Source organism: Daldinia vernicosa, assembly GCF_022497035.1.
Source record: "Daldinia vernicosa strain CBS 139.73 unplaced genomic scaffold F5Y00scaffold_20, whole genome shotgun sequence".
NCBI lineage: Eukaryota > Fungi > Ascomycota > Sordariomycetes > Xylariales > Hypoxylaceae > Daldinia > Daldinia vernicosa.
The window spans coordinates 437,968-463,364 of NW_025953936.1; the positions used below are offsets into that span (position 1 = coordinate 437,968).

A 25,397-nucleotide genomic window follows, 5' to 3' on the forward strand; every position below is an offset into this window, starting at 1 on the left:
ATTACTTATTAGGTTACCTACCAGGTACCTTAGGAGGTAGATAGGTTAGATAGACTATTAGATGTCATTTAAAAGTCTGTTCTTGATCATTCATTGATTTGGTGCTAGGTGTCACACATCACGCCAATTGACGTGCTTTGAAGGCTGTAAGGTTAGGTGCTGGCACATTATTGGCAAGGAATGCGTCTGACGCGGAGAACCCTGACGCCCTTGTCCAATGGCTTGTTCAACTGTGCCACACCTCGTTACATAGCTGGTGCACTTCGTTTCGTCAATAGAAGTATTGTACAAAGCGGTTGGGGGGCTTGTCCTTCGAAAGTCAATTTTAATGACTCTGGTTACAGGATAATTATTTCTTTCTTAGACAGCCTCTTAAACTGTTGAATAAAATGCTTTGGATGTTCTCTTTATCAATGGTTCTTGGGGTAGTTATATACATATACGTCTGTAATTAAATTTCTTGGTATTTGGAGGAGCCTATAGATATGTGAAGCATAACTCACCGGGCTTAAGTTCATTGGTACCTACATATAGGTGGCGTCGAAAGAAAACCTCTGTCATATCGCTAATGATTTCTGCATCAAGTACATTTAAAGTCTTATTACATCTCTATTTCGAGGTATGATGTCTTAAGAACTACAGATCCATACACCTTACGATATTGGTGTTTTACGTACGTGCGTTATTGGCAAACTCACGACTGAATAATCAACTAATAGGGAGTGCCATTAATTCCGGACAGCTCACAAGAAAGAAAAGGTTTGAAGCTTTGCTCTTAACTACCAGGTAGACATGGTGAATAGCTATTACGTACTGGCTGATGAGGAGCTTTCTTACTATTAAATCTACCTACCTCCTACCCAAGACAATGTATATAGTATCTCGCTTAAGCTGGTTTATTTTTATCGCGAGATATTATTACTAAACTCCACTCTTTGTTATTAAAAAAGCCAGGACTTGCACTAGATGATAATCACTCCGCCATGATTGCGGATAGTAAGAGGTAGTCTTGTGCGATTGATTAGCTGTTAAGCCTGCAAAGAGGACTGGAGCCGAGATCGCCAAGTAATACTCCGTAATTCATTTCCCGCTCTCCTGTTCTGTACATAGTAATGGGGGCGTTTTTATGCTGTGTACGCGAAGTCTTAGATTTTTCCTTTTCATCTTCGTCGATTCTTTAGCTCCATGTAAATTGCCGATTGGCAGATTGGTTACATAGGCTCGTTTATTCCTACCTAGGTACTTCAAGCCCGTGCGCTCATCTGTCACATATCGATATATGAACATCCCCAGACGAAGTGGCGGCCATGTGTAGCCCTTGGCTGTAAGGACGCCACCGATGCGAGCAATGCAAATCCATGGTAAATCGTCAGCTTCGTGGAACCTTGGAAGTGTGTTGGTTGGTTGGTCTAGACCGAACATGTAATCCTGGACAGGCAAGCGAAGCGGAACGCTTCGTTTCCGAACACAACCTTGGCTGAATTCGGCTTGTTTCCACGCATGCGCCACAAAGATCTTCTTGAATCTTTATCATCTGATAGACTGATAATAATCGTGGTGATGTGCTGTGTATGTAGTGTAAACTTCTCTTCGACTCGTAAATCTTGTGATATTCTCAACTTGTATACCTATATATGGATGTTATATGTATTTTGTATATACTAGGATGTAGGTACCTTGGACCTTATACGAAGTATGCATGTAGATAAGGTACCGCCCGTATGGAAACAGTCCAACTTTAAGTTCGCTTAATGAACTGTCCCCGTCGACGGGACTGGGCCGCTGTCAGCCAATTCTAACCGAGGCGCGATGCGAGACTACCTTAGGTACATACGCTAGTGGCATAGGGCCCAACCAGGCACTCGGATTGGGCTGAATTCCCCAGGCGTAGTGTAGTTCTCCAAACCCCAACAGTGAAATACAGGTACCTATGTCCCACTCAAAGCCACCTTCGCTTAGAGCATCAGATGTCTTGCCTTACATACAAATTATGTTATTTACTGAGTTCATGCCGGGTAGATAGCTGTCTTATATTGTAATCATATTCTCCTTTCCGAAATACATGGCGTCGATCAAGGGTCGAACATGCTACTTGACTTACATAACCTAGATATTTATGGTATGTAGTTATACGACGAGGTACATGGAGTATGCATCTTGAGAAAAGTCGGTAGATTTTGCCAAGCCATCGTAAAATCACAAGTAGAAAATCGATAATCGGAAGATGTGGGGTGAATGGCAATATGTATGTTAGTGTACCTCCTATGAATTATTCCAGTAACGTTAAAAGGCCAGGTAAACTTTAATAAAAGGCCAACCCATCCACTTTGCACGTGACACAAGCCACCACAAACCACCATAAGCCACCACCCACCATTACAGTATACCACCGGGTAACCTTATACCGCTTCTCGCAGTCGATTATTAATAACTTTACGAATATAACTCCGAATTTTTTCAAAAAAGTATAATTAATTATATAAGAAAGTCAGCAAAATTACAGTTCAGGTTGCACGTGATTCGGACCAATATTGACCCGGATGCGGCTGAAAGTATAAATTTTGACAATAGTGGCTATTCCAAGGCTCCTTTTAGTGGCTTTTATCCCCTATAATCTCAACACCTTTCATCCTTAATAACTTTACCAATATAGCCCCGAAAAGTTCCGAAAAAACGTCATTATTTAAATAACTAAATACCCAAATTTATAAAACAGTCCCCGTATTTTTAGCTATTTATTTCGTAAAAATATAAGTGTTTATATATAATGAGCTAAAAGTAAACTAGTAGATACTAGTAAAAATGTCACTTTGTATACATAAATGCTTACTATTTAAATATCTCAGCCAATTCGGGGCCGAATCACGTGCAACATGAATCCTATTTTTACTGATTTTCTTATTTAATTAATTATGCTTTTTCAAAGTAATTCGAATAAGATTTTGTAAAGTTATTAAGGTAAACGTTAAAAAGAGGTAAAGTATTACCGGGTACGTACTTTGCATATTGCGCATCCAGCGTTGCTTTAAACCTGTTGCGTGGTGGCTTGTAGTGGCTGGTAGTGGCGTATGTCACGTGCAAAGTGGATGGGTTGGCCTTTTATTAAGATTTACCTGGCCTTTTAACGTTACTGGAATTATTCGGAGATGATGTACTATCATTACGCCAAATTTACTCACTATAACGGGATGGGCATAGGCACATAGGTTTCTAATAATATTAGTTGCGTATAGGGTTTCTAAAACACGTGTTTTATAATAAAACACTGAATAATACCGTACCCCTGTAAAACACTGTATTATTCGGAATTATACTCGGAACCGGAATAACATATGACCCGCTTAAAACATGGCGGGACTTGGGTGATTTCTTAAGAAAAAAAGTCGAAGAGTTAAAAGAGGCTATTTTGATCGAATGTTATGTAAGGACGGGGGGGGACTTTCGGAGGTTACTCCTGGGGCCAGTATTTTTGGAAGGCTGGATACATGGAAATACTTGGTACAATTGAGAATTCCTATTGAAATTTGGTGGTGGGGCAAGTACGGCTGGGTACCCGATAAGTATTTCCGTTCCGAAAGATACGTGCCGAAAAATAAAACACTGAATAATACAGGAATAATTCCTGTATTATTCAAATTGTATTATTCATCCCGAATCCCTAGTTGCGTATTAGGCTGCTTAGGTTCTTAGCGATATATTTGATCAATTTCCAATAATCGTGTTCAAGAGTCGGCTACAAAACAAAACATTCAGGACGAGGGTGTTAACGATACTACCGAACCGCCAAGGTCTAGAGCCCGCTAGAAGGGTACATGTTCTATGTTTGCTTGGTCGTAGTCGCTTGCAGATTGCAGCCCGTCCATGGTTCCAATTAAGGACCATAACAAGGGATAACGTGGTTCGCTGGGCTCGCGTGGGATTAATCCTAGTCAGCTTGATGTTGCATCTTACATTACCTACTATGTATGGTACACCATCTCGGTAGGCTTTTTGGGGGGCGACCATGTCTTTGCGATCTCGAGAGTTTTTTCATTTTGATGCTTTCCATGTTAAGCCCTTTTGTCTTTTTTGCGATCCTCATCTGTTCAGCACGCGCGGATAATATAGAAGAAACAGCTTGTTTGGTTCCGGGAATGTCATCATAACCGTTCGAGCTTTGCTCGGGCTTTTTTATTCTGCATAGTTAGGATTTTCGTATCTATTACTTGGCTGATGTTTTAGCCGCTTATAGCGATTGGATTCACCACGGACGTTCTAGCTATGACGTCCTCAAACTCAGACATTGCCGCTCCAAGTCACGACGAACAAAATGGCGAGAAACCTGTTACCATCGATATCGACGCAAACGAGCCTCTCAGCTCGGTTTCTACGTCAATGGATATGGGCCGACCAGACCTAAGCCGGCGAATATCGATCCCGGCAGTTGGCCACTTGTCGTTAGATGATGTCGAGGCCGTCGAAGTTCAAATAAGGAACCTGTCAGTCACTGTCGATACGTCGCCTTCGATATGGGATCCTGCGACTTATCCTGATTTGTTGAAAACGGTTGGGAAGGGCCGTAATGGCTCAACGACTAAATCTCTCCTTGATTCAGTCAATGCTTCCTTGAAACCTGGAACCCTGACGGCGATTCTCGGTGGTAGTGGTTCGGGAAAGACGACTCTGTTAAATACAGTCGCAGAACGCATGGTCAGCTCTCGGCTCTCACAAAGTGGGACCACCACGTTCAACGGACAGGAAGGGGTGCATTCTGTAAGACACGCATATGTAATGCAACAGGATATATTGCTTCCTACTTTGACGGTACGGGAAACGCTACAATACTCGGCGGATTTGAGGTTACCTCCACCGACTACGAAAGAAGAGCGCATGCGTATTGTGGAAGAAGTCATCCTCGAATTGGGCCTGAAGGATTGTGCGAATACTAGAATCGGAAATAGTCAACATCGTGGGTGTAGTGGTGGAGAAAAGCGAAGAGTGAGCATTGGCGTACAACTCCTAGCAAACCCGTCGATTCTTTTTTTGGACGAACCAACTACTGGATTAGATGCGACAAGTGCTTATCAACTAGTCAGAACTCTCAAGGCTCTGGCAAATAAGGGGCGGACTATTATCACAACTATCCATCAACCGCGTTCCGAAATATGGGATCTATTCGATAGCCTAGTAATTTTGTCTAGGGGAAGCCCCGTCTATTCCGGTACCATGAAGGAGTGTATCCCGTGGTTTTCAAACCTTGGATTCCAACTCCCTGCTTTCGTCAACCCCGCCGAATTCCTGATCGACCAAGCCGCCGTCGATAACCGTTCCCCGGAGCTAGAGGAGGAGAGTACTGCCAGAGTCGAGCGCTTAAAGGTAGCTTGGAACGAAGAATCGCAGAGGATTTTCGCGATATCTGCATCTGAAAAGGCCGCCGAGACGGAGGATAAGCCAAAGCGGCCGATAATAGGGCAACACGCGAATTTCTTTCGTCAGCTGCGAGTCTTGACTGACAGGAATCTAAAAGTTACTTACAGAGACCCGATGGGGATGGCCGGGTCTATAATGGAAGCAATCCTCATGGCTATCATCACGGGATATGTCTTCTACAACCTTTCCCGGGATCAACCGGGCATTCGATCAAGACAGGCTGCACTATATATCTCAGTAGGTCTGCAAGGTTACCTGTTTCTAACATTTGAGATTTTCCGTTTAACGTTGGATATCCCAACATTCGACCGCGAGAATAGCGAGGGCTGTGTGATCGCCCTTCCTTTCATATTGTCACGTCGATTGGCGCGTTTGTTTACCGAAGATATACCCGTTCCGTTTCTGTATAGCGTCATCTTTTACTTCATGGTGGGCTTCGACTCCGATGTGTCCAAGTTCTTTACATTCTTTTTTATCATTCTACTTAATCATTATATTGCCGTCACGTTGGCCATGTCGTCTGTTGCCGCGATCAGGCATTTCCCTGGAGCTAGTTTAATCGCCAATCTTACGTATACTCTGCAAAGCATGGCTTGTGGTTACTTCATACAGAGTAATACGATCCCGGTATATGTGAGATGGACCAAGTATATCACATATACGGTATGTTAAGCACATCTCTCACACCTTAGGTAAATCTCACTAAAACCTAATAGTATTATGCGTTTGGGGCTCTTTGTGGAAATGAGTTCGAGGGTAGCTTCTATGACTGCCCCTTACCGGGCGGTGAGTCAAATCCAGCCTGTAACCAATATAATGGGCGGTACATCATGGAAAACCTTGGATTTCCTCGGAACTGGGTAGCACGACCGATCATCGTTCTACTTGCCTTTGCCATTCTCTTCCTTACCACGTCTTGGATTGGGCTAGCTTTGCTAAAAGTAGAAATGACGATTGCACGAGCTCGAGTATCCGACACAGATCTTTCAGCCGGGAAAGAGAAGATGGCGGCAAGGTCGATTCATGAAGTGCGGGCTATAGATGTTGGCCTTGATGAATTCTCTTTAGCATTGGACAAACGATCCTTGACTGGGAAAAAGCTGCCGACTAAGATAATTCTTAACCCCGTTACGGCAACGTTTCAAGCCGGCACACTTAATGTAATAATGGGACCGTCCGGTTCTGGAAAGACAAGTCTACTTAATGCTATGGCGCTGCGCTTACACAGTACAATCGGCACTAGGTATCGGCCATCAGGGAAACTTTCCTTCAACGACGCTGTTCCATCAGATTCGGTTATACGGTCGGTCGTATCGTATGTCTGCCAAGACGACGATGCATTGCTTCCGTCTCTCACGGTTCGTGAAACTCTACGCTTCGCGGCTGGTCTTCGCCTCCCCACATGGATGAGTAAATCGGAGAAATATCAGCGGGCTGAAGAAGTTCTGGTCAAGATGGGTTTGAAGGACTGCGCCGACAATTTAGTTGGTAACGAGCTGGTGAAGGGTATCTCCGGGGGAGAGAAGCGACGAGTCAGTATAGCTGTACAAATCCTTACCGATCCTCGAGTACTACTGCTAGACGAGCCGACGAGTGGGTTGGATGCATTTACGGCAAGCAGTATCTTGGAAGTACTCCAGGGTTTGGCTAGAGAAGGACGCACACTCATCCTTACTATCCACCAGGCTAGATCTGACATCTTCAACCATTTCGGGAACGTACTGTTGCTGGCTAGAGGTGGTTCACCCGCTTACGCTGGTGCGGCGAGGGACATGCTGCCCTACTTTAGCAAACTTGGCTTCCAATGCCCTCAGCATACAAACCCAGCCGATTTCGCACTCGATCTCATCACTATAGATCTACAAGAAGCACATAGGGAGGCGGAAAGCCGAGAAAAGGTCCGGAGGCTTATCGAGTCGTGGAGTAATGTCACAAAGGGGAAGTCGCCATTAGCTCTACAAACCAATCCCCGTCTTTCGAATATAAAGGAGGCGGAAGAGTCGAATGGGGATTCAGGGAATGAAAAAGGAACGACTGCTTCTGAAAACACAAAGACGGAAGAAGCACCTCCTTCAGGAGAGGGAGGTGAAGCAGTCCAAGAAGTCACCGATTCGGATGGAACACTCGAGAGGCGTCTCTCCAACCCGGCACCCCGTCGCTCATACCATAAAAATGCTCTAGCAACACCAGCCGAGTTAGGGGCGCTTGTCCATAAACGCGCATCCTTTATAACGGCATTCCCACTGCTACTACATCGCGCAACTATCAACCTCAGGCGGCAGCCGCCCCTCCTCCTGGCACGTACGATGCAGGTTCTCGGTTTAGCTATCATCCTAGCCTTGTTCTTCGCGCCGGTACATAACGACTACTACAGCATCCAAAACCGCGTGGGTTTCATCCAAGAAATAGGTGCTTTCTATTTCGTCGGTATGCTTCAGAACGTTGCGGTGTATCCGGCCGAGCGAGAGGTATTCTACCGCGAAGACGACGATTCCGTATATAGCGTCGAGGCATTCTTATCAACGTATACGCTCCTCGAGTTGCCTTTCGAAATTGCGTCCTGTCTGCTCTTCGGCATCCTAGCTGACTTTGCGGTTGGTTTCCCCCGTACCGCTGAGATGTACTTCGTTTACGTGTTTTGCTGCTTCGGAGTCGTTTCGTGTGGCGAGAGTCTGGGTATCATGTTTAATACGCTATTTAACCACACGGGTTTCGCCGTCAACCTCATCTCAATCTTACTGTCCGTCGCCCAGATCATGGCTGGTATCATGTCGATCAATATGCCAGAGCTATTCAAGGTCTTCAACTACATCAGTCCGCTGAAGTATGCGACGGCAGCCCTGTCGCCATATACCCTGCGGGGCGTTAAGTTCACATGCGACGACGCTCAGAGGTTACCCGACGGCCGGTGCACCATCGAGACGGGCGAGCAGGTTCTGGATCTGTACAAGCTGAATGTCGACCCGATAGTTAACATCGGCGCGTTGGCGGCCACAGTCGTCGTGTACCGTCTTGTGGCGTGGCTCTTGCTAAGGCTGGTAAGGACGAAATGGAAGAGCGTTGTTGAGAAGAAACGGTCGTGAGGAGGTCTGGTACATACTTTGCGAGCCCCTGACTACGGGCTTTGAATTTATGCATAATATAAGTGAGCGACATATTTAATAGAATAATACCATAATATCTGATTTGGCGATTTTGCTATTCATATACATAATTGATAACCTAGTAGGACCTTCATATTAGGTACCTTGTTAGTGAGTAAGTCGGGAGTAGTTAAACTCATACCTACTACCTGTTGGTAGACATACCGTACAAAACACCCATCTTCTAGGTACGTAAATAATAGATGACAAATCGTCCATTTCAACTCCTGTCTCCCCGAGTTCTTGAAACCTTCCGTCTTCTAGGAATCGGAGTTTTTAGTTTCAAGACGGTATGCTGTATCAAATTATTAAGCATCCCCTATATCCCGAATGACAATAGCAGTTTATTTCTACGCCTCATGCCTAAGTGCGTAGATCGCCAATAGGAGTCAAGCTAAAAGCCGACTGAGACCGGCATCTTAACCCCTACGGCGATTAGGTTATTTGAGCTTCATCAGTTCGGAGCTGCTTATATGAAATTCAAACATGTCTTTACCACCTATGTGCTGAGATCTAACGGATGTTTTTAAAGTCGGTGCAATATCCTGCCGCGTTGAATACTAGTTTGGCTGTGCCACGACTATCCTTGATGGAGTATCCGGAGCTACGTTGATGTCAAGTATTACCTAGTGCGGTATTGGCTCCACATATGGCCGAGCATACGATGGGCGGAGCTTAGGTACCTACGTAGGTAGTTAGTAAAATGTTCGATATGTTTCGTCAGTTACATCACATAAGATGCCTTGTAAATCGTAATGATGGCGAAGGTGGTGTTATATGATGGTAGTCACTTTGATATAAAAGCTGGAGGTTCGGACGATAATATGAAAAGAAGATACCCTCTATCAACTCATAGGTTATACGTCATCACTTGACTTACAACTCTGATACTCACTTCATCAAATATTTATTAACAATTATCACCACTAGAAGACATAATGGCACCCAAAGTTCTTGTCGTTTTAACTTCGTTCGGCTACATCGACAGCGCTAAGAAGGAGACCGGCTGGTATCTTGTAAGTGCCTAACTTACACCTCGAATACAAACAAGTGCCTAGGTACTAAACTAACTTCTCCAACAGCCCGAGTTCGCTCACCCGCACGAGATCCTCGCCAGTAAAGGCGTTGAGATCGTAACCGCATCGCCTAAAGGAGGCGTTGCACCGCTGGACCCAGCATCAGTGGAGCAATTCAAATCAGATGCGTCCTCGGTCTCGTTTCTTAATACCAAGTCCGCGCTATGGCAACAGACAGCTAAAATCTGGTCATTCTTGGGGCGCTCAGAAGAATTCGACGCGTTGTTTTACCCAGGCGGATATGGACCCATGTTCGACTTAGCAACTAACACCGACTCCATCGCGCTGATTAAGGAGTTTGTTGCGGCGGGCAAGCCTGTTGCTGCAGTGTGCCACGGACCTATTGCATTCACGGGCGTCAAGCTACCTGACGGCAAGCCTCTTCTCGCTGGCAAGAAGGCCACGGGCTTTAGCAATGCCGAGGAGGAAAGTATCGGCCTGCTCGAGCACTTACCCTTCACACTCGAGAACAAGATGAAGGAGGTCGGTGCCGAGTACAAGTCAACAGAGAAGGTGTTCGAACCATTCGTGGTAGTTGAGGACGGCGGGAAACTTATCACAGGACAGAACCCTGGCAGCTCAGCAGGTGTTGGCGAAGCGCTTGCAAAGGCGATTGGTGTTTAGGGGGTTGGCTCTACGGTGAACTAGGAAGACTGAAGAAGCTAGGAAAGGGGGTAATCGACGCTGACATCAGCCAGCCGAGGACCTACTGACATGGGAGTCATGAATAGGGGTAGCGAGTGTTAATTATCTAGATATCCGCAAATCAACTAACTGTCATTATTATTCATAAACCATAAACGCGCCGTCCAAATCCTTAAAATACGCTGGTACGACAGAAGCAAGATGCCTTAATAGGCACATCGGCACCGGCTATTGCCGCATCTAACTGTGGCTTTATAGCCCTGGCTTCATCGATGCGCCCCAGCTTTCCTAGACATTCGTGATAGCCATGTAATGACCAGACGTTTTTTAGGTGTTGCAATGCGCGCGGGAGCTTGCCGCCGATCCCGAGATCCTCGGCGTAAACTTCGACGGCCTCGTCGAAATGGCCTTGCTCGACCAGTAACGCCCCGTACGCATGACTCGGCGGCTGCATCCAACCCCACGGTTCGTCATAAGGTAGGGCGTAGCTTCGCTCAATCGAAACGCGTAGGTGTGAATAAGCCGAGTCATAGTTGCCCCTTCGGTATTCTAGCTCGCCGTCGAGCATGGCTTCTGCGACATTTAGAATATCGACACATTTGTTGTTAAACATCATGCGGGACTCCGGAACCATCTCCGCAGCTTCGGCGAAGAGCTCGCGCTGTTTGGACGCCTCTTCAACCTTGCCCGTCGCAGCTAATGCCACACCTTTCGCGTAATGGGTCAATGCATTGGTCGTGCAGTAGAGTTCGCCGTCTTCGTAAAACGGCAAGTCGATGATCTCCTGCCATCGGCCAAACCGGATAAGAGCGTGTACACGCATAGCGAGGAAACCTTCTAACCAATCTGCCATAGGCGGCGACTCGACGCGTAGGAGTTCTTCCGACAGGGTCTGTTCGACACGGGCAACAGTCTCGAGGGTGACCTTCAGTTGGCCTGCAAACATGCCGGCGTAAATGCGGAAGTGAAGGTCGTGCATCCGATAGAGGGTGTAGAATCTTAGGGGATCTTCTCTCGCAAAGAAGATGTTATCTGCGACAATGGCCTTCTGATTTGATTCAATAGCGCTCTGGTAATCGCCGACTAGAACGTCGATATGTGTTGGCATGTGGTTGAGGTGACCAGCATCGGGGACAAGATCCCGAAGCGTGTTCGCCGCGTCCAACGCTGCTTCGGGGGTCGTAGACATCTCCATGAGGTGTATATAAAGATGAAGCAGGCCTGGGTGTCTAGATCCACCATCTTGAGCCATCGAACGCTCTAGGATCGCCTTGGCCTCTAATGTGCGAGCCCCTGATGCTGGCTCTCCGGTAGTGATATCCCAGAGCTGCCATGGAGTCAAGCTCATCAATGCATCTACATACAAAGCAGCTATGTCCAGGTCATCTGGGAATTCCCCATAAACTCTCTCCATCGCATCGGCATACCCTTGGTTCCATATTGACCAATCTTTATCACCTGCATGCTCTTGTGGATACCGAAACTTCAGCGCCTCTACGAGCGCCTTTTCAACGGGTAGTGCTTTGTCTAACCTCGCCTTCGCTTGCTCAACCACGCTGTGGGTACGTCGCATGACATTTTCGAATTCAGTCTCGTCAAAGTATTCCCAAGGCTTATTATAATTCGGACCCAAGACGTAAGCCAGGCCCCAGTAAGCTAAGACGCAGTTACTGTCACAAGCGATGGCGCGCTCAAAGCATTTGACGGACTCTTCGTGGTTGAACGCGTAGCTCCAGATCAAGCCGCGATTGACCCATTCTCGAGCTTCTTCGCTGCTCGAGTTCACCACCCGCCTATAAGAACCAAGATTATAATAATCATGCATGATACGGGTTCGTTGGGCGAGATTCCTTAGGCTTAATACACATCGCGTATTGTATTTACAGTTGTTTTGTTGTGTAATGTCCAAAGTAAAACCTCGTTGCGATCGCGCCATCTTGGATTGCCCGCATTCGGATACGTACCTAAGGTGCCTAATTAGATATTGTTATATCCATGTTTTCTTATATACGAGGGTAAGGTGTCATTGCCCCTTATGTTAGGTACTGTGGACTTAAGCATTGGTACCTTTCTTCCAATATACCGAGGAGAATCAGGAAAATTTCGCGTTATTAAAGATGGCAGAGCCGTGGCGTAGTTATCGTTCTGCATATTCTATTGCTTGCCCATGCTACCCCTCCAAGGGCTGAGTGACGCCTGAATAAGGGGCTTTGATACTACCGTATAATACAAGACCACATAGCAGTTGCCAATACTACCTTAAATTAAAGCAATAGAACAAGATTTTAAATACGGATGCTAAAGTATGTGTATCTACCTTTCTTCACTTTCAAATAATAAACTCCAAAAATACACGATATAGCATAGGTACCTAAGAGGTAACCAGCTAAGATCACCTAAGTGTGATAAGGCAAACATAGGCCACAGCGATGCGATGGCATTTTCCGCGGATAGAGATGATAGCCTTGCAACCATTTTAGAAAGAGTCACCGACACTGAGGGTTCATCTATCTCATCCCATAGCCGCCTCGGCCATGAGATTTCAGAAGAGGCACCGAATATTGCAACACAGCATAAGCCGACTACTCCCAAAGAGATCCTTTCAGAGCGTACCACCGAAAGAATAGGTACCGCGGAACCGGGCGCAAGAGGTGCGTAATCCTCCGAATACTTCCCTCGTTAAAGGCCATGCCTAATACAGACTTTTCGTGCAATAGCCGCAGCAACACAGGAAGATGAATTGATCAAACAGTTTCTGGTTCGACATTTTAAGAATGATATCTTGAGAATAACTCCCCGGGAAGACGACATTGACATCCTTTTCCAATATACAATGGGGTAAGTGATACAAGAGACTACTTAACCTAACTGAAGTAGTCTGACTCCATTGCTCATTTACAAGTTACTAATTATTTAAAATCCATTATTTAGTTTAAAACTAGATGCGAAGCCTGACGATGTTGAGCAAGCAAAGGAACCATGTCAAGAGGTAACTATGAAGCTCAGTATAGCAGCTCTTAGTCGGATGAGAATGCGGAAGCTTCAGATGGAGCTCATCAACAGAATTATGAAGATGCATTATCTTAAAGAACTCCCAAGTGACTGGGAGTCTTTATTAGAGAAGTATAGTAAGTTGATTTCTGGTAAAAGCTGTGAGACTGATAATGGAAGAACTAATAACGCTACCCAAGTTACGGCGACGCGTGACAACGACTATGTTCACACCTGGGTTGATGGAGGTCTGCAGGATCCATTCCTTATCACAAGCGAGAGGAAGGTGGATGCCGCCATACTTCAATCTACCCTTCTTGAAATTGGCGGACCAACGTTCAACTTCGTTCCACCCCTAGAACAAAAACCAACAGCTATTGGAGACACCCGAACTGAGATGACCCAAAAACTACGAAGGGGAGCGTACTTCGTGCGAGCCGTAGTTTCTGTTATAGGTGGGATATATCTAATTATGCCTGTGTGGCTAATGATAGAGATGGGAAGTCCAAAAGCGTCGCTTATTATAACAGCATTGTTTGTGTTGATAGTCGGTCTTGCGGCGGCATGGGTGTTCAATGATATTATACATGTCTTTTCGATTACGGTGGCGTACGCGGCCGTATTGGTTGTCTTCGTGGGCGCCAATGGCTCTTCGGCATAAACATACTTGTCGCGGGAATTAGAGGATATTATAGCCCTATGTACACCTTCCTCGACAAACGAATACTAGTCATATAAGATATCAATATATATATCTAATGTATTAGAATACATGAAAGATATTTTATATTATATTTGTGAGAATGCCATAAATGAATAGTTCTCTTCTTTATGAAGCCCGGAGATAACACATTCTTCGAAATATCGATAGAGATCACTAGGATGAGCATGGACATAGCTACAGACGTCTTCTCGAATGCCTGTCCGGGTTCCATGAGGTAGTTATCTTAAAAAAATGAAAGTTCAATCCCTTAGGCTTAATATGCAGTTTGGCCGTCCTAAAACTTTGACCCTCGGAGTATTTCCACGCGATCCAGGGGGCTGCAGCTACCTGACCTTTTGGCCTGACTACTCCGTAATATGATAGTTAAAGGTGAATATATCTAGAATAAGTACTAACGGATGCTTGTTTTCTATGCCGGAAGATGTTATATCGTCAAAACAAGCCATAATCTAGAGCAGGGAGAAGGTAATCAGAACCTTATTCCCAGATGCTCCTTTAATCTAACAGACAAGTCCCGTCTGTAATAGTTTGAATTATTAGGTACCTATCACTACATAGCTGACCTGGTAATGACATATAGTTGAAGATTTAGGTACTCAAGTGACTTCTAATGCACCACGTTGGTTTCCGCTAGTGAATCATCCGCATTGTTAGATAGGTACACTGTGATGCAATGTCGACATTTCTTATGGATGGATTTATCAGTGAATCAGGCTATATGACTAGGTACTCCATAAGGTAGGACGTGTAACTATTCAATAAAAAGCAGATACTCAGGATCTAAATGCTAGTCACTCTTATGACGTATAACGAAATTCAGATGATAGACACATAGCTACCACGCTGGCATATAAACCACTCATTCTTTTTGGCTAAATTTCTTCTTGAATTTTCGTATTAGATCATACCTAATCTTCTTGCGCCATAGATAGCATCAACAAGCAGCAGGACCAAAGACTATCCTATACCTCCCTGTCTCCATACGACGACATACTTACCTCAATATTAACCCTCTTCGTGGAATTTAATTTACGTTTGGAACAAAAAGGACATCACCGCGTTTGAGTCCTGGCTCGGAATAAGCGATGCCTTTCAGATCTTCCAATGATGGCCTCGATTTTAGAGTTCACCACAAGCACCTTGAAGAAGATCTTGAATTTCTTCGCGGGCTATCACCTGAATGCTGCTCCAACCTGACAAAGCTGTCTGTTTGCTTGCATTTGCACGGCGGATACCCATCCTCGGCCAAGTGTATCCCTCTCAGTCAAAAACATATCGCCGACTGGCAAGCCGCTGCCAAACACGTTCTCTCTAATGCTACACCGGGAAAATTGAAGCTAGATCTGGTATGCGATACAGGAGAGGAGGACAGCGAATCGACCTCAGCGGTCCTCCAACCCCTGCTAGATTTCGCCGGTGTCCTGGCCGAGTGTGAACTTCGATTGCATGACAAGCAAAATAGTCGCATATCCAAGTATGCTGAAGAGGTAGCTCTTCGTGCTAAAGGGTCGAATGCGAGTTTACAAAGGCCTTTCCCGTTCATGCAACTACCACCGGAAATTAGGCACGAGATACTAAAATACACAGACCTAGTCGCGCCAATGAACCAGGTCCAATGGAGTCCAAACGATGGCTTCCACATTTGTCGCTGGATTGATTGCATCCATGACGAATGCAGGGATTACCTTAAGGATCGTTGCTCCAAGTGCCAACCTCTGGGCTGCTTGAAGCCTGAACATGGTTGGCGTGAGGCCCGGGTCGACTTCTGTCGTCTTGTTTGTAGCGGTTATTCACCGCGCTGTCGGTGTTGGACTCCGCCACGATCTCTGATGCTCGTTAATCGTACCATGTACCAGGAAGCATGCGACGTCTTCTACAACTATAACCGCATTATCGTATTTCCTATAGTTCTCCATGGACATCACGTAACTCACGCTTCGTTCGGAACTAAACGACGCCCGATACAGTTACCGATATCGCAATTCATTCTAAGATATAGGCAGCCAAGCATCCTGTCTCGTCTGCGTTGTCTTGAGATTGTATTTCCGCCCATCGATCTGGACGCATACCTCGAGGAATCCAACCCTCTATATTCGGATTGGTTGCTTGCTATAGACATTCTCAGAGTCCATGCGAATGTGTCCAACTTGAAAATTAATATTCATATGATGTTTCATGGGTCTAACAACTGGACATCTGACTATTTCGTCCGTCAAATGAACCTGTCAGACAACAATACTGAATCTTTATTTAAGATCCATAAACGCCTTTTGGAGCCATTGCAGGCATTGCAAAATATGAAGAGTCTTTATGTCCATTTAGAGTGGCCGTGGCATTGGAATTTGAAGGGACGCCAGGCACCTGGTAGGTGCGTAAGAAAAAATATACCGTGCGGATTCTGCAAAAGCTGCCTTGTCGACAAAATAGAAACCTGGCTGGAGCAGACTGTCATGGGTGATGAATACGATAGCCATGCGATTGGAAAGTCGGACCAAACACCAAGTAACTGGCTTATTAGGGAATGGAAAACGTTTGTTTACTGGGATCTTGCTTCCGTTTATTAAATTATGCATCCTTACGGTGCTTATGGTGGGGGACTCTGGATTAACAAGTCAGCTGATAGTCTACCTAGTATATTTAAAGGGACCCCTTTTTAAATCCTAGCACCTTAATACTCATATGTATGAGCTCTGTGTTAAGCTGGGGGGTGTTGAGTTTTCAATACAGAGTAAACTCCTCCCTCAATTTCGTATTATAGAAGATGGCAACAGAAACCATGATCACCATGGAAATACAAGGTAGCTTGTGTCAAAGGTGTAAATTATTGTTTTCAAGCGATGGCTTTTCACAATTACTTTCCACAAATACGTTTAGACACTCAAAACTCGCGACATTCCCGGACCGACCAGATTGCCGATTCTGTAGTTACCTTTGGAACGAGGATTTCATCGGAGGGTCTATCAACGTGCTCACAACGCGACGCCTACGCGATTTGATGTACCCTACGTCTGGTAAAATAAAACCAGAGAAACAACACGAACTTGGTGCATGCTGGGTAGTCATGACGCGTCCCATAAGAAACCAATACATCATGGGAATTTCTGGAGCTACCGCCAGTCTAGAACCCCTTACAGTGAAGAACGACTTGATTCAAGTTCAGGGTGTTGACAGAATATTCATAGCCATAGAATCGGACGAAGGACGTACTAAGTGGCAGGCATTCCGGCCATTGCGACTGGTTGTTTCTAAAGGTACTCTAAGCTTCACATCTCGTAGACTTAATTGGTTACGAAATATGCTTTTTGGCTAGCTGACTGTAGTTTCTTTTAGATAGCCCTTTGGCATCATTTACCAATTTTCGGCCTGTTGAATGGAATGGCTTAACTAGGAGATGGACCGACGATATCAAGTCGATGCTTGCACATTGCCGGACATCGCATCCCCAATGCCTACCCTCTGGCCCAACAACACTTCCGTCCCGGCTATTACAAGTCAGGGGAAGTGAGAAGGCCTTTCCAGAAGTACGACTAGTCGATACGAGAAAAGGATTCGGAAAAGAATTATACGCAGCCTTGAGTTACTGCTGGGGAGGCCCGCAGCCATTAGAACTAACAAAAGATAATCTCGACGTTCTCCTTAACAATGATCTGGACAGTGTTTCCCTCCCACAGACAATAAAAGATGCAATTCTGGTAACACATTCCTTAGGATTGGGTTACCTATGGATAGATGCGTTATGCATCATTCAAAATGACCCCGAGGACAAGAAGAAAGAAATTAGCCAGATGTGTACTATTTATCAAAACTCTTTCGTTACTATCGCCGCTGCTACATCTACCTCGGTTAATGAGAGTTTCCTCAATAATACGGCAACGTTCAATACACGGCATGCCACCTGCACTGTCCCTTTCACTGATAGTTCCGAGAAAGGCTACGATCCTAAAAGTCTTAACAGTATTACCATTTCACCTGTACACGCGCATAAGACTGATATATTTCCCTTGAACAAGAGGGGTTGGACATTTCAAGAGGCTCTACTTCCTACACGACTATTGGTATTCGGAGACCTCGAACCATTCATCCGATGCCGAACAAAGAATGTGATGAAGAAATCTTGGAGCTCCATCGACTACGAACTTTCTGCTGTGTATCCTCGGCGAATCATTGATAGCATCGCGAGTAGTCAAGCTCACGAAGACGGCCTATTTGTGGATACGAAAGGAGGCGATCTCGACAATATCTGGCGAGAGATCGTGGAGCAGTATACCCTTCGCCAGCTCGGTTATTACACAGACAGACCGCTCGCTATCAGTGGTGTGGTGGATTTCCTCTCTAAAACTTTCCGAGATAAGTGCCACTTTGGCGTCTGGGAATCATCACCAATAACTGGGTTATTATGGAAGACAATGCCCTTAGAAGAACGAAGGAGTATTATCGGTCTACCAACTTGGTCTTGGATGTCGATCACAGGCCCCGTAGATTTGGACTGTGTTGTTTACTTTGACAAGCCGGAAGCGGTAGTTGAGTGGGACACCAATTCCTCGCATAGTAGACTACTAGTATCGTGTCATGTTCTAAAAGGAGAAGATGTATTTACTAGGACGGGAAAGACTAGCCCTAAGGTACTGATCGAATGCTGGTCTGACTTTTCCGAAGGCTCGGCTGAATATCACTTCCTGCCAGAAGAGCAGTCGTCCTTCCTAGTGCTCGCACGCGAGACAAATGGGCGCTTCTTGGCACTGGTTGCGGCTCGTCAAGGGGACAATGTTTATCGTCGGTGCGGGCTGGCTGAGCTGAATATTCCAAGAAACTGGTCGTTAGGGTCACGCGAACAGATTATGCTAGTGTAAGGCCAAGCGAAATGTCTGTTGAATTTTCTAATGGGGGGTGTAGTGTTTTGTCTCTTCCCTCTCAGCCCTACCGAGATGGTTGTTCAATTACCTAGAGGCTTTAGAAGGGCTTTTTTTTTTTTAAAAAAAAAAGAAAAAAAAAGATCTTCATATTACACGGGTACGTCTAATATACGGCCCCCTCGAGTTCAAGTATTAGCCCTTAACGCTGAGGCAAATCAACCATCCTCATGGGCTGTTGTAAAAGGATGAGACCTAAATTCCCAAAGTAACTCCCGTAACTCGTGACGCCTGTTTATTACTCATTAATACAATTTCCTTGTATATCTGTTCAATTGTATCCTATGATTCCTTCTGCGATGGGCTCTATAGCATGTTGCGACCACAGAGTAACCCTCCGACCAATGATTCCCTCACCTCCAACCTCGATTTTCATTGGATGACTAAGAGGTACTTCTATCGAATGTTCCTGGTCGTCTTTTAATGTCGATTGTGTCCGTGATAGGCTGAATTTGTAGAGAAAAGGACTTATTATAGCAGACCTCGTGAGGTCTCCAGTCTCACTGCACAAGCCTTGTCAGTATTGTTACTCGCACCGGGTCTTTACTGTTCAAACTTTTCTAGAGGTAGAGATGCTTACTGGATACCAACAATACATGAATCCAAATTGGAGAAGCTACTATTGTCACTGTTTTCGTCGGGTACGAAGGTAGCATGAGTAGCGACAGAACTTCCCTTCCCACAGTCGTGAAATGTGAGTCGACCTGTCATTACTGCAGGCATGGATCGAGTGGTTCTTAACGGAAGACTGAGCACGGCGAGGGCACCGCCGCGAGACTGTCGAGAATGATTGCCACACATTGTTTAAGTATTATTCGGACGTATTATTGGAAGAAGACGTTCGTTTAGAGTAACGACCTGCCCAACTAACTCACTTTGACGGAGAGAATAAGTATAAGATATAGTGTAAATACCTAACTTCTGATTGGGAAAGTAAGTTGACTGGAAAATGATAGGATGCTAAAAGATATAAATGTTTAACTATTTAACAAAAGCATTGAGTCCAGAAAATTAGGTAAAGATATCGTGCCAAGGATTCAGGAGTAAGGACCAGTTCTGTTGACCCTCAAGGTTCCATGATGTAGTTACGCCAATAACGGCACTGTGTACCAATCATCATCTTTCATACGGAACATCCCCTATTATGTAACACAATAAGCAAATAAGAGCACATTAAATAATTTAGTAGGAATAGGAGAGAGTTGTGGTTGTTACAAGCTTTCACATGTAAGTTGAGCAAGTTTGCGCTCTTTGAGGCCGTTTCGCGACCCGCTTTTGGGAAACCGTCGCACAGCTATAGAGTTCAGCGAGTAACCAACTATTGTTAGTCGCTGTTACCCTTGATAGACGGCGTACCTGCTATATCAGACTAATTGGAACTTAATGTACCTAAAGTATCTATTCGAGTCTTGAGGTAAAGAAGACGCAAGAACGCGGGGAAGAAGGCAAGAGTACCTTGATGGTCATCCGGCACCTGCTATTTTGTGTTTGTCATCATTATCATCGCCAAAGTGCTCTTCATCTTTACAGCACGTCACTTTACCCTACTTTGCCTCCCCTTTTTTATTACTTCTACTTATCAACTGTCCACAAACTGATCTACCCGCAACACGGTAGAAGGCATACAAACTCTTCCAGATCGTACTACCGGTCGCAGATTCTTCTACTTACCACCAAACTATTCTTCGTACTCTGCAATATTCTCTGTAGCTAGAACTCTCCTAGCAGATATCTACAGTATCAGCACACATCTCAAAATGGCCGCAAAGACGTACTCCCTTCCCCCGCTCCCGTATGGGTATGACGTAAGTCTCATCCTACTTGTAGCCTGGCTGCCTCTCTACGCAAACAGTACTCCCCTACTGACCACATGGCGCACTAGGCTTTGGAGCCCAGCATCTCCAAGCAGATCATGGAACTGCATCACACCAAGCACCACCAGACCTATATCACGAACCTGAACAAGGCCCTTGAGGTAGAGGCCAAGGCTCGGTCGGAAGGTAGATTGCAGGATGCTGCGGCCCAGCTGTCGGCCATCAGTTTCAACGGTGGCGGTCACATCAACCACTCGTTGTTCTGGGAAGGTCTAGCACCTTCCTCCTCTCCCGACTCGAAGCTTGATGCCGCCCCCAAGCTCTCCGGTGCTATCAAGAACACCTGGGGTAGCTTCGACAAGTTCAAAGAGGTTTTCGGAACCGCTCTGCTGGGCATTCAGGGGAGCGGCTGGGGTGTAAGTATATTCCAGCTATTATCTGTCTATTCTTGACTGTCCCAGACGCTCATATTTCCAAACCTATCTTCTTTGAATCGGTTAAAATGTATCGCCACTTGCCTGGTTTATTTAATAATGTACCGAAATGACTATGGCTAACTCTATCCGATGACGTAGTGGCTCGTCAAGGAAGCCGTCAGTGGTCAACTCCGCATTGTGACTACCGCGAACCAGGAGGCGATTGTCGTAGGCGACACTCCCCTCCTTGGCGTAGATATGTGGGAGCATGCCTATTATCTTCAGTATCAAACCGGGAAGGCGGCTTACGTCGAGAACATCTGGAAGGTGATCAATTGGAAGACTGCCGAGACGCGATACGCTGGAACCAGAGATGACGTCTTCAAGGTTCTCAAGGCCAACATGTAAGGGTAGATAACTAGGTGACAGGAGTGCAGTAGATATCTGCCATAGGCCGATAGTTTAAGGAACCGAATTTCGTTGGGAAGACATGCTCTTTGACGTTGAGTAACGATCGTTGCGTTTCCGATTCAATTAGGCGACGTGCCGACCACTTTCCCCTGTAATCTTGTTAATGACGTAGTTAAGCTCTTGATAAAGTGGAAAATATGTGAAACTGCGTGGGAAATTATTAGTAAATCACCTTGAACTTGGAATTCGTTTTAATAGCCTGATTTTTGAAATAAACGAACACCGGGCTGACGATTCTTCCAAGGTTCTTGAAAGGACCTAAGAGGTCTGTCTCCCTTTATCCCCCGATATGTAGGTACATAATACAACCCATGCTGCCGTGTAACATTAGATCTGTTTAGTGGCACCCACAGAAAGATACCTAAATTGACCCCACCAATCTAATTTAGTAACGGTATTTCCATTAAAAAACCGCGGGGATATTTCGTCGCGTTTTTGACGTCTTCACGCGTCAAGCTCTAGACTCGATTCCGAATCCAACCACCATGACGTCGAACAGGTTACCGCTGGATTCTACACCTCTTTCTTCACCCGGTTCGTATGCGACAGCAACAGAATCTCCACGGAAATCATTGAATGCTACAACGATAGATCTTGGCAGTCCTATTGGCAGCCCTATCGTCGACGGTGGAGATGAAGCCGACAAATCGTATAGCAAGGCTAGCCAGCTTCCACCGGAACTTAAGCAGCACTGTCAGATTTACTTGGAGGAGAATTTATGTATGCTTATTTTCTCCAAAAAAGAAAGTAAAAATGTTGTAGACTGTTTTCACTGATCATAGGCTGTTGTTCTCTAGACCTAATTACTCTCAACCTCTTAAATAGCCTATTATCATCCAGTCGCAAAGGTCCAAATGATCCTTATTACTGCCCCCCGCCGAACCAATTGTCGCTGCTTAGCACAGCTATCGTACACCCGAAATTTACGACTAGACCGAGGGAAGAGGGCTGGTCCGAGGTATCTGCCGAGTCCCTTATTTACCTACGAAGTCTCCTTTCTCGCTTAGGACCTATCAACGGCCGATTCAAAGAGGCTTTCCGCTTCGCGAGCGCGCGAAATGGCACACCGGAGTCTTATTCGGGCGATGACCAGGATTATGGCGGCGACGACGATAGTGGCGAGGGTAGCTATGCGCAGATGCGACGTAGACATTACCAAGATTGTCTTTGGCGACGGGGGCAGGACTTCTTTCACGTGGTCGGCTGGGCATTCAATTGCAGTGTTCTCTACCCAAACCGCTGGCGACACTGGAGACATTGGCTTAAGTTCATGATAGATCTATTAGAGAAAGATCTCATCGAGCGCCACAATCTAGACGTCGAAAATGGCCAGTCGGACTGCCCTATGCTTCGGGATTCGATTCTGGCCGGTTACGTTGCCCAACGCTCCGGACGCTCCGCAGGGGGGTTAAAATGGATCATGGAAGCAATATTTGTTGACGGCGGTGTCGCTGCAAGTTCTCGCTTCCGGGAGATCTGGCAAAAGGAACACAAGGAAAATACCAAAAGCACCTCAAAGAAAAGGAAACGCGAAACAGTCAATATTGAAAAGGGTAATTTTGGAGGCTGGTTGGATGATGAATCGGTATACTCTTCTCAAACGTCTGAACCGCCAACACCACAGAAACGAAGGGTGAACTCGGGCGATATGGGAGACCCAGATTTCCAAGCGTTGGAGCCCGCCTACGTAGAGTCAATTCCTCTACGACAACGTCTATTCTCCTTGGTAAGATAATTCCCATTCATAAGTGGTACAGAACCATGTCGCAGGCTAATAAGTCGAACAGTTATCATATCTCTGCCACTACCTTCCAAGACCTCCGTTGGACCTCTCCGACCTTTACCAGAGGTTCGAAACGACGGTGAAGTCCCTTCCTTTGCCTATTTTTACCGCCTTTGTAAACAATCGGACGTCGGCCCTGAAGTTAGAGTCGCAAATATCGACATTACAAGGTATTCTATTGCTCTTAATGCCCACGACGGCTCTTTCGCCAGCCAAAGTTGACCGTACCTGGCAAGAATCTGATGCCATCACTACTGAAATCTTGGAACGCTGTTTTCTTCCTTATCCTGCGAACACCATTGCAGTCGAAGACAACGCGAAGGTGTCAGTGCTACTTGAAAACTTGTTTCAGATCTTGTGGTGCGAAGGAAGTGGAACGCTAAGCAAAGGCCTGCGAGCAGCAACCGAGAAAGGAATCGCTGCGAGGGAGGCAAAGGTGAAACGGAAGAAAACATCAGCCCGAGGACGAATGAATACCGAAGACCCGGATGTGGAAGCTCGCCTTGTGTTAGAAATGTCAGGGGAAAGGTTACGCGTACTAGTTGACCTTATCGAAGCCGACAGTAATAGTGACGGCGCAATGGAACTGGATGCGATGGATGAGGATGAGGACAACGAAGGTAATGCATATCATTCTCGAAGAACAATTCTTATAACCGCTTATCGTCAAGTACTGATTAAACGTATAGATGACATTGATGCGACTTTTATGACAGCTGTCGATAACATGGAAAAGTATGAAGACGAAGCTGAAGAAAAGCTATACTGTCTGTGCCAAGACAAGGAGTCTGGCGATATGATCGCCTGCGACAATCAAAACTGCCCATACGAATGGTTTCACTGGAAATGCGTCGGCCTCAAATCAAAGCCGAGAGGAAAATGGATGTGTCCCGAGTGTGCACGTCCCAAGCGCGGAAAGCGGAAGTAATGTTTAGTTATTGAGTTTAAAAGGCGACAAAAGGAAGTAGTTTGCATCGGTACCTTAGGTACACATATGTAGATCTCTGGTGTGGAGGGAGTCAATGTCCTTATTTTACGTGAGCCTAAGCGGCTCTAATGGTGGTATTGGTGAGTCTATTAATGCAACATTAGAATCCATGAGCTGTCTCGTTATTGCTATTTACATGGTATTATGATATACATAGGTACATAGAGTTGCTCACGCAATAATACGACGCTACGCCATCCGCGGCTTTTTGTATATTTCTTCTCACCGTTTCTTCGCTGGGGCCGGACTCCACGCTTCTGGTTGCCAAGTTTCGCCGGGGCCACTGCTCCGTGCGCGTTTCCAGGGGTCATCCTTTTGTTGCGTTACTTCGCCGCGCTCATTCCGAGTCGGCGATTCACGGGCCGCGCGCTCCTGAGGTTGTGTCCGACCCGTGTTGAGCGGAGGCACCGGTTGTCCCCTCTCACGGCCCGGCACGTCAATTAGGCTAGGCTTAGCTTCCCAGCGCGCATCGGCCTCAGCGGCTAGGACTTTAATGCGCTCTTGGCGAACAACTTCATCGGCCTGCTCGTCAAGAGTCGGGGGTTGCTGGCGCTGATACCGAAGCCACTGATGCCACGAAGGCGGCACTTTGACTTCGCTAAAGTGCGTAGACCGCGGATAATTGACGATGCGCCGGAACCGCGATTCCGGAGCGGAGGGATCGCCGCGTACTAAGCGGAATTCCCAATATGTATTGCCTTGAAGGTCGAGGCCTATAATTCAAGGAGAAAAAAGATAGTATGTAAGTAAGTTAATTATTCGAGATAAGGTAGTAGTGGTATTATATGAAAAGGTTATGTGAAATAGAAATAGAAAAGATGATATTATGACTTACCGACGAGAAAGCGCTTCCTCCACGGCAGGCGGAGAGCTTTCCATTGGTACCAGGCCTTTCGTATAGGGCCTATTTGCTTTATGGTCGACATTGGAATGCGGTTATATTTATATACATAGTCGAGTAGGATTTGGTAAAATCGGTAGGTATATTTTGAATGTTTGTATTAAGACAAAGTATTGTGAGCTTCAA

At 45.8% G+C, this 25,397-nt stretch overlaps 10 protein-coding genes across 10 annotated transcripts; 7 read left to right on the plus strand and 3 right to left on the minus strand.

The window, feature by feature from the left end:
• The first annotated feature begins 3,657 nt into the window (after positions 1–3,657).
• Positions 3,658–8,602, plus strand: F5Y00DRAFT_235785 (P-loop containing nucleoside triphosphate hydrolase protein). Its single transcript, XM_048007616.1, has 2 exons — positions 3,658–6,072; positions 6,126–8,602. The coding sequence occupies exons 1-2, from the start codon at positions 4,261–4,263 to the stop codon at positions 8,490–8,492; spliced, it is 4,179 nt and encodes a 1,392-aa protein (XP_047865410.1). The 5' UTR covers positions 3,658–4,260; the 3' UTR covers positions 8,493–8,602.
• A 664-nt stretch (positions 8,603–9,266) lies between these two features.
• Positions 9,267–10,349, plus strand: F5Y00DRAFT_235787 (class I glutamine amidotransferase-like protein). The gene is made up of 2 exons (XM_048007617.1): positions 9,267–9,568; positions 9,635–10,349. Exons 1-2 carry the CDS (start codon positions 9,491–9,493, stop codon positions 10,250–10,252), a joined length of 696 nt encoding a protein of 231 aa, XP_047865411.1. The 5' UTR covers positions 9,267–9,490; the 3' UTR covers positions 10,253–10,349.
• F5Y00DRAFT_235789 (TPR domain protein) lies at positions 10,350–12,162 on the minus strand. The gene has a single exon (XM_048007618.1). It carries the CDS (start codon positions 12,096–12,098, stop codon positions 10,446–10,448), a length of 1,653 nt encoding a protein of 550 aa, XP_047865412.1. The 5' UTR covers positions 12,099–12,162; the 3' UTR covers positions 10,350–10,445.
• Positions 12,163–12,707: 545 nt separating this feature from the next.
• Positions 12,708–13,994, plus strand: F5Y00DRAFT_269487 (uncharacterized protein; the record flags this gene model as incomplete). Its single annotated transcript, XM_048012455.1, has 4 exons — positions 12,708–12,924; positions 12,991–13,111; positions 13,205–13,401; positions 13,465–13,994. 4 exons carry the CDS (start codon positions 12,708–12,710, stop codon positions 13,923–13,925), a joined length of 996 nt encoding a protein of 331 aa, XP_047865413.1. The 3' UTR covers positions 13,926–13,994.
• Positions 13,995–15,073: 1,079 nt separating this feature from the next.
• On the plus strand, positions 15,074–16,552 carry F5Y00DRAFT_261617 (uncharacterized protein; the record flags this gene model as incomplete). Its single annotated transcript, XM_048011233.1, has 2 exons — positions 15,074–16,352; positions 16,416–16,552. 2 exons carry the CDS (start codon positions 15,074–15,076, stop codon positions 16,550–16,552), a joined length of 1,416 nt encoding a protein of 471 aa, XP_047865414.1.
• A 144-nt stretch (positions 16,553–16,696) lies between these two features.
• Positions 16,697–19,034, plus strand: F5Y00DRAFT_235790 (HET-domain-containing protein). Its single transcript, XM_048007619.1, has 2 exons — positions 16,697–17,239; positions 17,319–19,034. Exons 1-2 carry the CDS (start codon positions 16,750–16,752, stop codon positions 18,836–18,838), a joined length of 2,010 nt encoding a protein of 669 aa, XP_047865415.1. The 5' UTR covers positions 16,697–16,749; the 3' UTR covers positions 18,839–19,034.
• On the minus strand, positions 18,881–20,058 carry F5Y00DRAFT_235793 (uncharacterized protein). Its single transcript, XM_048007620.1, has 2 exons — positions 19,479–20,058; positions 18,881–19,401 (listed from the first exon to the last, which is right to left on the minus strand). The coding sequence occupies exons 1-2, from the start codon at positions 19,697–19,699 to the stop codon at positions 19,170–19,172; spliced, it is 453 nt and encodes a 150-aa protein (XP_047865416.1). The 5' UTR covers positions 19,700–20,058; the 3' UTR covers positions 18,881–19,169.
• Positions 20,059–20,124: 66 nt separating this feature from the next.
• F5Y00DRAFT_235795 (superoxide dismutase) lies at positions 20,125–21,832 on the plus strand. Its single transcript, XM_048007621.1, has 3 exons — positions 20,125–20,703; positions 20,781–21,128; positions 21,288–21,832. Exons 1-3 carry the CDS (start codon positions 20,656–20,658, stop codon positions 21,534–21,536), a joined length of 645 nt encoding a protein of 214 aa, XP_047865417.1. The 5' UTR covers positions 20,125–20,655; the 3' UTR covers positions 21,537–21,832.
• A 252-nt stretch (positions 21,833–22,084) lies between these two features.
• Positions 22,085–24,310, plus strand: F5Y00DRAFT_261621 (uncharacterized protein; the record flags this gene model as incomplete). The annotated part of the gene is made up of 4 exons (XM_048011234.1): positions 22,085–22,319; positions 22,382–23,325; positions 23,387–24,002; positions 24,072–24,310. The coding sequence occupies 4 exons, from the start codon at positions 22,085–22,087 to the stop codon at positions 24,308–24,310; spliced, it is 2,034 nt and encodes a 677-aa protein (XP_047865418.1).
• A 282-nt stretch (positions 24,311–24,592) lies between these two features.
• Positions 24,593–25,296, minus strand: F5Y00DRAFT_261622 (uncharacterized protein; the record flags this gene model as incomplete). The annotated part of the gene is made up of 2 exons (XM_048011235.1): positions 24,593–25,083; positions 25,206–25,296. The coding sequence occupies 2 exons, from the start codon at positions 25,294–25,296 to the stop codon at positions 24,593–24,595; spliced, it is 582 nt and encodes a 193-aa protein (XP_047865419.1).
• Between the last annotated feature and the right edge of the window lie 101 nt (positions 25,297–25,397).

What these genes read in the sequence shown, in the direction of transcription:
- F5Y00DRAFT_235793 (XM_048007620.1), bottom strand. Translation starts at nt 19,699, where the DNA reads ATGTGTGGCAATCATTCTCGACAGTCTCGCGGCGGTGCCCTCGCCGTG. An exon ending in TCATGTATTGTTGGTATCCA is followed by an intron (nt 19,402 to 19,478) that starts GTAAGCATCTCT and finishes AGGCTTGTGCAG; the next exon opens with TGAGACTGGAGACCTCACGA.
- F5Y00DRAFT_235789 (XM_048007618.1), bottom strand. Translation starts at nt 12,098, where the DNA reads ATGCATGATTATTATAATCTTGGTTCTTATAGGCGGGTGGTGAACTCG.
- F5Y00DRAFT_235787 (XM_048007617.1), top strand. Translation starts at nt 9,491, where the DNA reads ATGGCACCCAAAGTTCTTGTCGTTTTAACTTCGTTCGGCTACATCGAC. An exon ending in AGGAGACCGGCTGGTATCTT is followed by an intron (nt 9,569 to 9,634) that starts GTAAGTGCCTAA and finishes CTTCTCCAACAG; the next exon opens with CCCGAGTTCGCTCACCCGCA.
- F5Y00DRAFT_235790 (XM_048007619.1), top strand. Translation starts at nt 16,750, where the DNA reads ATGGCAACAGAAACCATGATCACCATGGAAATACAAGGTAGCTTGTGT. An exon ending in GCGACTGGTTGTTTCTAAAG is followed by an intron (nt 17,240 to 17,318) that starts GTACTCTAAGCT and finishes AGTTTCTTTTAG; the next exon opens with ATAGCCCTTTGGCATCATTT.
- F5Y00DRAFT_235795 (XM_048007621.1), top strand. Translation starts at nt 20,656, where the DNA reads ATGGCCGCAAAGACGTACTCCCTTCCCCCGCTCCCGTATGGGTATGAC. An exon ending in CGCTCCCGTATGGGTATGAC is followed by an intron (nt 20,704 to 20,780) that starts GTAAGTCTCATC and finishes ATGGCGCACTAG; the next exon opens with GCTTTGGAGCCCAGCATCTC. An exon ending in TTCAGGGGAGCGGCTGGGGT is followed by an intron (nt 21,129 to 21,287) that starts GTAAGTATATTC and finishes CCGATGACGTAG; the next exon opens with TGGCTCGTCAAGGAAGCCGT.
- F5Y00DRAFT_235785 (XM_048007616.1), top strand. Translation starts at nt 4,261, where the DNA reads ATGACGTCCTCAAACTCAGACATTGCCGCTCCAAGTCACGACGAACAA. An exon ending in CCAAGTATATCACATATACG is followed by an intron (nt 6,073 to 6,125) that starts GTATGTTAAGCA and finishes AAAACCTAATAG; the next exon opens with TATTATGCGTTTGGGGCTCT.